Source organism: Olea europaea, unplaced genomic scaffold, assembly GCF_002742605.1.
Source record: "Olea europaea var. sylvestris unplaced genomic scaffold, O_europaea_v1 scaffold5429, whole genome shotgun sequence".
NCBI classification, from domain to species: domain Eukaryota; kingdom Viridiplantae; phylum Streptophyta; class Magnoliopsida; order Lamiales; family Oleaceae; genus Olea; species Olea europaea.
This window is the reverse complement of record NW_019263757.1, coordinates 1-9289: the sequence shown is the minus strand read 5'-3', so window position 1 is coordinate 9289 and position 9289 is coordinate 1. Positions and strand designations below refer to the sequence as shown.

The following is a 9289-nucleotide window of genomic DNA, read 5'->3' as shown; positions in this document are numbered from 1 at the left end:
CCACCTGAATATCATATTCAGGTGGGCCCGACACATGTGAGGGGGGGCACCATTATGTACCCCCTTTATGTACCACAAGGGTTTTCCTTTTTCCCATTGCAGCCAAGCCTTGAAGAAGCTAGAAGAATTCCATTGCTGCCAAAGCTGGATAAATCTGGATTACAATAATTAATTATTTACTTACCTATTAGATTAATCTAGATAGTTACTAACCAACTTTGGGTCCTATAAATATAAGCTCCATGTCATAGTATATTAGTATGTACATATGAGAGACAGAGAGAATTGAGATTAAGAGAGTGCGGGAAGAGTGAGGAGATAATTGATAAGTGTGTGTGTGAAGAGAGTGGTGAGAAAGAGAGAGAGTGCAGAGAATTCACAAAGGAAGAGCAAGTGGAATGTTATAATTAATATTGAGGTGCTTGTTTAGTGTGTGGTAAGGAGTGTTAATAAAAAATTAATTGTACAAGTTTGTTATATAATAAAGAGAATTTCTTTTTTGTTCCAAATTCAACACTTACTTGAACAAACATAGAGCAAAATTGCCCTCAGGAGAATAAATTTTTGAACCAGATCTTTATTTGAAAAGCCTTCCCAATTATTGGTACCATATAATGAAGTGAAGAGCTTGATTGCAGTTTTGATTTTTCTTCAAATTATTGAGCTAATTTCCTCGTATCTTCCTTTTCTTTTTGGCATGACGATCAATTTTACATTTTTTTTATCATGCTTTATGTTTGTATTTTTGTTACTCTGTTGAGCTTTGAAGTCTTAGAGTAAATATCCTTTGGGTGCTATAATGGCGTTCCAAGAGACAGGGTAAATGAAAAGCCACACTTGTTACTATGGTTAGTTTGCTTGCTACCTGTACCAACCTCCTCATGATCAGACATGGAAAGTCCATTCACCTGCACATACTCGCTAATGGTATAGAATTGCATGTTGCTTTGGGTACTGCCCTGCTTAATATTTTAACGATATTGAATTGCACGTTGCTCTGGGTACTGCCCTGCTGAATATCTATGCCAAATGTGGTTTCATAGAGGAAGCATTCCATATATTTAGTTCCATGAGCGAGAAAAATCTGTAGTCATGGACTGCCACGATTTCCAGCCTCACAGAAACTGGCGATAGAGAGGAATCTATTTCTCTGTTTACCAGAATGGAAGAAACTGGTCTGAGGCTTGATGACAAGTCATTTTCAGCAATCCTGTGTGCTTGTAATCACAATTGTCTTGTAGAAAAGGGGAAAGAACTTTTTGAAAAATGGTGAATGTTTACAATATCAAGCCAACCATGGAACATTACAGGTGCATGGTTGACTTATATGGGAGCACTGGGAAGATTGAAGAGGTTGTATCAGATTATTATAGGATGCCTATGGAACCAAACTCTGTTATATTGGGGAGTTATCTTAGCTCTTGTAAACAACACGGTTTAAAGCAACTTCCGTCTTCTGGTCAAAATAAAGACCAACCTTGGAGGAAACTATATATTTGCAGCCAGTGTGTCATCCCTGTCTGGATATTGTAATGACACTAATTAAGCTTAGAGCTGCCATGAAAAAGAAAGGCCTGCAAATAGTTCCCGAATGCAGTTGGGTGCAGCTTCCTGGTGGTTGTTTAGAGGGGAGTGGCGAAGAAGTAAGATATCTAGTCCAAGTGACTAGTTTTTGCCGTCTCTGAATTCTTTATAGTACAAAAGGTCTGTTGTAAGTTAGAAACAGCCCACAATGGATTGCTTACCATGCTGCCAATGATTATGGAAGTCTGGACATGCTAGGTAGAGAAGTGTTCTTTCAGTTCAACATTGTAGGACATTTGCAGGAGAAAATTACATGAAACAGTACCATATTCTATCCAGATTGATATATTAATGTTGGGCTGTGATGCTCAATGGCCTTTTTTAGGGGCTGTGATGACAAAAATGGGCTAAAGCCCAAATTACTGGTTTTACAAATGACTAAGCTCTTGCCCAATAACTTGACCCGATCCACCCTGGCCCAAAAATAGGTTTAAAAGCGTGTTTCTATGGCGTGGTGTTTTTTTAACGCAACCAGAAACACGCTTTCTTCAGTTTCTCTTGGGAGCCCCTGATCGTTGGATGAAACTTTGATCAATGGCTACCTCTTGTGGGTATAAATACATCCACCCCTTGCCCTAATCAGTTGGAACGTCATTTTTCTTTTTCTTGAGCAGCTACTTGAGATTCGAGATCCTTCCAAAACCCTTCTTCTTCTTCGTGAACATCCAATCTCTGATTGGATTCGTTTTCTAAGTGAAACTTCTATGTGAAACCAAATACTAAGAGATTGGTAAGGGTTTGGTGTGTGATTTTACCCTTGTGGTTTCCTTTAAACTGATAGAGGAAAACCTTAGGGTTGGGGGAATCGAGTGGGTCAAACAGACGGGTACAATCCTGTGATTTTTCATGAGTCTGAGCCCTAAACTAAAAGGATCTCCATCTGATGCCTTTCGGTTTTGAGTTTTCTACGAGCTGCAGAACAAATTATGGATCTGGAATATTTTCTTGTAACTCATTCTTGATTGTTTTATATTTTGGTACTTACATCTTTGTGTGACAGTGGTATCAGAGCCTTCGGTTGGCTCGTGTGGGTGAATCGAACCACGTTCTTGCGAGATACTGTAGATCTGTGACTGGAGTAGTACGATCTTGAGTATTGTGGACTTTCGGCTTCGTGAAATCTGTGGTGGTCAAGTGAAACGATCACCACTGTGGTTTAATTCTTTGATCCCCAAAATTTTTTTTTTTTATTGTCTGGTCTTTTTTTTTTCTTTTGTTACATGCCCTAGTTGACTAATAATGCTTTCCTAATTGATTTTGCATTTGGAACTGTGTGACTAGTGATAATCTGCCTATACTTGTCTATTAATCAGTATTAAGCATACTTGTAAATTTTGTCTCTGATTCTTGTTATACTGAAATAGTATAACAACACTTGTGATTGTCTTTGTTCTCGATTTTTTGTATTAATACCTCTCAAATCTTTCTTTAACAAAAAAAAAAGAACCTCTACCCTCCACTCAAACCTTGACCTGAGATCTTGAGTCTCACGGAATCCTGGTAGGGCTGGGAAGTTGATCCTTAAGCTTTGTACTGGGTATAGTGTGTATGTTAAAGTTGTTATTTCCGCACTTACACATATTTTGCTGTCTTGCCTGTAATAGTAAAAAAAAAAAAAAATCTCTGCCTCTTATCTGCCTGTTGTGATCAAAACAGTTTTTTCTAAGTGTTACTTATTTTGATCTATAAAATGACCACCACTAGTTTTGAACTTGGGGTCTTTAATGAGAAAGGAGATTTTCCTATATGGCAACAAAAAATGAGAGGGGTTTTAGTACAACAGAAAGTGTCTAAGGCAATAATTGGAGAGTTTCCTGAAACAATGACACAAGAACAGAAAACTGAATCATATGATTTAGCTTATACCTCAATTATTCTCCACCTCTCTGACCAAGTGTTAAGAAAAGTAGGAAAATTAGAAAATGCTCAGGCTCTATGGGAGAAATTAGAGGAGTTGTATTTAGTAAAGTCTTTACCTAATAAGCTCTTCCTTCTAGAAAGGTTTTTAGTTTTAAAATTGATCCAACCAAAGACCTGGATGATAATCTTGATACCTTCAATAAATTGGTACAAGATATCACTAATGCAGGGGATAAAATTTCTGAAGAATATAAAGCAGTAATACTTCTTAATGCCATACCAGAGGCATATAGGGATGTCAAATCTGCCATTAAGTATGGCAGAGACACTTTGACTCCTGAAATTGTTATAAATTCTATAAGAAGTAAAGAATTGGAACTTAAAACTGAAAGACAAGGGAAGGAATCTGAGATTTTGTTCATGAAGGAAAGACAACCAAAGAGGCAATATAATAACTATCCAAATCAAAATCATTCAGGAAACAGAAATAGAAAGAAATTCAGGAGTAAATCAAGATCTAAATCAAAATCAAGAAATAACAGGAAGTGTTATGGTTGTGGTAAACTTGGACACTACTTACAAGATTGCCATAACAAGAAAATAGAACTTAAAGAAAAGAAAGTTGATGAGGGAAATGTTGTTGAGCCTGCTGAACCTAATACAGTTGATGTATATGTGGTGGCTCAGCAACCTGATCTGGAAGTGGCAAATTATGCTCACAACAGATATGTCCATGAGTGGATATTGGACTCAGGTTGCACTTTTCATATAACACATGAAAGGTCCTGGCTTCAAGATTTTAAGAAGGTAGGAGGTGGTGAAGTGGTTATGGGGAATAACATTGCCTGCAAAGTTGAAGGCTTAGGTAATGTGACCCTAAAATTTGAAAATGGATACAAGTATACCCTAGAGAGAGTGAGGTTTGTACCTGAACTCAAAAGGAATCTAATTTCTATGGGAGAATTAGATGACCTAGGGATGTGTGGTAGATAAAGAAAAATGAAATCTATGTAGTTAAAGCTGAAACAGTACTTGAAAATAATGCTACTGTTTCTAACACTGAATCTGATTCCACCCTAAAATGGCATAAAAGGCTTGCACATGTTGGTGAAAAAGGTCTTACAATCCTACATAAAGGGGGGCATTTGGTAAGGTCCAAATATAAAAAATACCCTTCTGTGAAAGCTGTACTTTAGGCAAACATTACAGACTCCATTTTAATTCTGGGAAGCATAAATCTACTTCCTCATTGGAATATATCCACTCTGATTTGTGGGGTCCAGCCTCCACAACTACCCAAGGGGGGAATAAGTATTACCTCTCAATAATAGATGACTTTTCAAGAAAAGTGTGGGTGTTTCTATTAAAACACAAATCTGAAACTTTTGAAAAATTTAAGAGTTGGAAAGTCCTTATTGAAAATCAAATGTCAAGAAAGATCAAAATTTTGAGAACTGATAATGGACTTGAATTTTGTAATTCAGAATTTGATAAATTTTGTGAACAAAATGGAATTCTAAGACACAAAACTGTCCCATACACTCCCCCAACAAAATGGGTGGCTGAGAGAATGAATAGGACCTTGTTTGATAAGGTCAGGTGCATGATGGTGGGGTCTGGAGTTCCCAAGGTGTTGTGGGGGGAGGCTGTTATGACAGCCACATATATAGTGAATAGAACCCCATCTAGTGCTTTGGAAGGAAAGACACCTGAAGAGAAGTGGTCTGGGAAACTACCAGACTATTCCCACCTTAAAATTTTTGGGTGTACAGCTTACTGTCACCAGAATTTGGGGAAATTGGAGCCAAGAGCTCAGAAATGTGTGTTCTTAGGTTATCCTGAAGGAATTAAAGGCTATAGGTTATGGGCTAGAGGTCATGGGGGATATAAAATGATAACGAGTAGAGATGTTACCTTCAATGAGAAAGAGATGCCCTGTTTTGAAAAACAAAGGTCTACAGACCCTGAAAATCCAAGTGTGACAAGGTTTCAGGTGGAGTTGGGATCTCAAACAGTTTCTATTCCTAATAATAATATGGGAGAAAATGAACCTATACTACCTCAAACTCAGACTGAATTAGAACATTCAAGAGTGCAGGAACATGAACAAATTGAAATGACTGATCCCAGTCAACAAAATGATCTTAGTGACCATCAATTGACTAGGGACAGGCCTAGAAGGAACATTAGAGAACTTACAAGATATGAAGACTATTTATCCTATTCTGTCATGTCTTACAATGACCTAGCCTATAAGGAACCCAAGACCTATAATGAAGCCATGAGATGCAACCAGTCTGGTAAGTGGGAAGCTGCCATGAGAGGAGAGATGGACTCTTTAATGAAAAATAAAACTTGGGATCTCGTGCCTAGACCCAAAAATAAATCCATAGTTGACTGTAAATGGATTTACAAGGTAAAAGAAGGCAATTCAGAAAATGAGCCTGTAAGATTTAAAGCAAGATTAGTTGCTAAAGGGTTTACACAAAAACAAGGTGTAGATTATAATGAGATATTTTCACCTGTTGTAAAATACACAACTATTAGAGTCCTACTTGCATTAGTTGCACATCACAATTGGGAATTAGAACAAATGGATGTAAAAACAGCTTTCTTACACGGTGATTTAGATGAGATAATTTATATGTCACAACCCGAAGGTTTTGTAAATAAATCTAAATCTGATTCTGTGTGCTTACTTAAAAAATCCTTATATGATTTAAAACAGTCACCTAGACAATGGTATAAGAGGTTTGATAATTTTGTCATGACTGTTGGTTTTGTAAGAAGCTCTTATGATCATTGCCTTTACTTTAAAGAAAATTCTGATTCTTCGATATCTATTTTTCTGTTACTTTATGTTGATGACATGCTGTTAATTGGGTCTGATTTAAAACAGATAAATAATATTAAAGAGACACTTGGGGCTGAGTTTGAAATGAAAAATCTGGGGCATGCTAAAAGAATATTGGAAATAGATATACTTAGAAAAAGAGCACAATCCACTTTGATTTTGACACAATCAGCTTACATAGAAAAGGTCTTATCTAAGTTTTCCATGCATGAATCAAAACTTGTGTCTTTACCTCTAGCTAGTCATTTCAGATTAAGTAAAGAGCAATGCCCAGTTGATGAATCTGATATAAAGTATATGGAAAAGGTTCCATATGCAAATGCTGTAGGGTCTATAATGTATACCATGGTCTGTACCAGACCTGATGTGGCTCATGCAATCAGCACTTTAAGCAGGTTTATGACTAATTCTGGTCTCGAACACTGGGAAGCACTTAAGTGGCTACTTAGGTACTTAAAAGGCACATCTAGTTCTGGATTAGTGTTTAAAAAATGTAATGAAGGAATAATGCTTAAAAGTTTTGTGGATGCTGATTTTGCTGGTAATAGGGACAATAGAAAGTCCACTTCTGCCTATATATTTACACTTTGTGGTACCTGTGTGAGTTGGAAGTCTCAATTACAGCCTATAGTTGCTTTATCAACCACAGAGGCTGAGTATGTTGCTGCCACAGAAGCTGTAAAAGAAGCTTTGTGGCTTAAGGGATTATTATTTGAAATTAAAATGTTAAGTGAACCTGTTGTTGTATATTCTGATAGCCAAAGTGCAATACACCTGTGTAAGAATCCTGTTTTTCATGAAAGAACTAAACACATAGATGTAAAGTTGCATTTTATTAGGGATATTGTCACAAATGAATCTGTTCTTCTTGAAAAAAAATCCTACACAGTATAATCCATCAGTATGGGGACAAAGGTATTGCCCCTTTCTAAGTTTAAATCATGTTTAGCACTTTTGAATATTGATACAGGTTAATTTCTCCAATACAGGTACAACTTGGTGTCAATAGGAGAGCTACAAGTGTACAGAAACCCCATTGGCATCAAGGTGGAAGTTGTTGGGCTGTGATGCTCAATGGCCTTTTTTAGGGGCTGTGATGACAAAAATGGGCTAAAGCCCAAATTACTGGTTTTACAAATTACTAGGCTCTTTCCCAATAACTTGACCCGATCCACCTTAGCCCAAAAATAGGTTTAAAAGCGTGTTTCTATGGCGTGGCGTTTTTTAACGCAGCCAGAAACACGCTTTCTTCAGTTTCTCTTGGGAGCCCCTGACCGTTGGATAAAACTTTGATCAATGGCTGTCTCTTGTGGGTATAAATACATCCACCCCTTGCTCTAATCAGTTGGAACGTCATTTTTCTTTTTCTTGAGCAGCTGCCTGAGATTCGAGATCCTTCCAAAACCCTTCTTCTTCTTCGTGAACATCCAATCTCTGATTGGATTCGTTTTCTAAGTGAAACTTCTGTGTGAAACCAAATACTAAGAGATTGGTAAGGGTTTGGTGTGTGATTTTACCCTTGTGGTTTCCTTTAAACTGATAGAGGAAAACCTTAGGGTTGGGGGAATCGAGTGGGTCAAACAGACGGGTACAATCCTGTGATTTTTCATGAGTCTGAGCCCTAAACTAAAAGGATCTCCATCTGATGCCTTTCGGTTTTGAGTTTTCTACGAGCTGCAGAACAAATTATGGATCTGGAATATTTTCTTATAACTCATTCTTGATTGTTTTATATTTTGGTACTTACATCTTTGTGTAACAATTAAGATGATCGATCCAGAATATCAGATGGCAGAGCTGCAGCGATTGGTAACCATCCCTGCTCCACAAGATCTCTGCTGGGAGAAAGACTTGCCATTTTCACAGAAAAGAAGTTGAAGATCCTAATGAGTAATGACAAGATACAATTTCACTGCTAATTATGCAAGAGACTGAGAATGCTGAGAACATCAGGAACTCAAGCTACTTATCGGACATGTGGAACTGCTAAAATAAGTCCACATTCCACTCGATGTAAGTCTATTTTCTACTTTTTGCGAGTTTTTGACTCTCATTATTGAGGAAGTATTACACAGAAGGGTGTTCTTCAGATTGGACAAGCATTTAATCAAAATGCTTTGAATTTTTGAAATTCTTCAAATAATTTAATGCCTAATCTATAAATATGGCATGATAATTAAAATAATTTCATATACGTCATCTCTTCATAGAACTCACAATAAGAATATTTGAATGATTTATTACACTTTATCACTTCCTTTTATCAAAGGTACACAATTTGACCATAATACATTAAAGTAGTCATCACTTTAGAGGTTGAAGCAAGCTAATGCACAATCTTTTTGTGTATGTCTAATATCGTCGTCTTCTAAACAAGGGAAACCATCTTTCTTGCAAAGAAGCACGGTGAGTGATCATGAACATAAGGAACACAAGCAGAATAGCGACTCCCCATGGTGACCCTCCGGCCCTATGAAGTGCATCCTTCTTGGGCAATGACATAGCGAATGGGACTCTCTGTGGATTGTGGACAGACAACCAGTGCAGGATAAGTAGAAGTAGCACTGGTAATATCATGAGGGATAACTTGATCTGATTCATCAAGTCTTCATACAAGAACTCATAGTTTATGTACCAAGTTATGATCAAGAAGAGAAATAGTACAGCTAGGAAGAAGAAGAAGGTGATTGGCAGTGACAAATATTGGAGATAATCAGAATAAGTTGAATTGTAATATCTAGCCATCTCTGTATGTTATCTAGAGAGAGAGAGAGCTTGAATATTTGAGGTCTTTTCATTGTATATATAGATGCTTTAAAGTTAAAAGTTGATCTAATCTAGAATCAATAGGTAACCTTTAAAGAGAAAGTTGATTGAGCAAAGAAGATGATACTTTATCGTTTCATCAGATTAGATGAAACTACCTAGTTTAATGGATGAAATTTTAACTTTTTTCCTTCTACAATATCATCAAGTTTAGTTCAATTCGAT

At 36.9% G+C, this 9289-nt stretch overlaps 2 protein-coding genes across 2 annotated transcripts; one reads left to right on the top strand and one right to left on the bottom strand.

Annotated features, from left to right (window-relative positions):
• Positions 1–845: 845 nt before the first annotated feature.
• Positions 846–1533, top strand: LOC111388984 (pentatricopeptide repeat-containing protein At5g59600-like). The gene is made up of 3 exons (XM_023013816.1): positions 846–1001; positions 1091–1212; positions 1311–1533. Exons 1-3 carry the CDS (start codon positions 846–848, stop codon positions 1531–1533), a joined length of 501 nt encoding a protein of 166 aa, XP_022869584.1.
• A 6527-nt stretch (positions 1534–8060) lies between these two features.
• Positions 8061–9043, bottom strand: LOC111388985. The gene is made up of 2 exons (XM_023013817.1): positions 8682–9043; positions 8061–8181 (listed from the first exon to the last, which is right to left on the bottom strand). Exons 1-2 carry the CDS (start codon positions 9041–9043, stop codon positions 8061–8063), a joined length of 483 nt encoding a protein of 160 aa, XP_022869585.1.
• Between the last annotated feature and the right edge of the window lie 246 nt (positions 9044–9289).

Coding starts and splice junctions, on each gene's coding strand:
- LOC111388984 (XM_023013816.1), top strand. CDS start 846: ATGGTTAGTTTGCTTGCTACCTGTACCAACCTCCTCATGATCAGACAT. Junction 1,002..1,090: donor TGAATTGCACGTTGCTCTGG/GTACTGCCCTGC, acceptor AAAAATCTGTAG/TCATGGACTGCCACGATTTC. Junction 1,213..1,310: donor AAGTCATTTTCAGCAATCCT/GTGTGCTTGTAA, acceptor GGAACATTACAG/GTGCATGGTTGACTTATATG.
- LOC111388985 (XM_023013817.1), bottom strand. CDS start 9,043: ATGGCTAGATATTACAATTCAACTTATTCTGATTATCTCCAATATTTG. Junction 8,182..8,681: donor GCTTCTTTGCAAGAAAGATG/GTTTCCCTTGTT, acceptor ATTACTCATTAG/GATCTTCAACTTCTTTTCTG.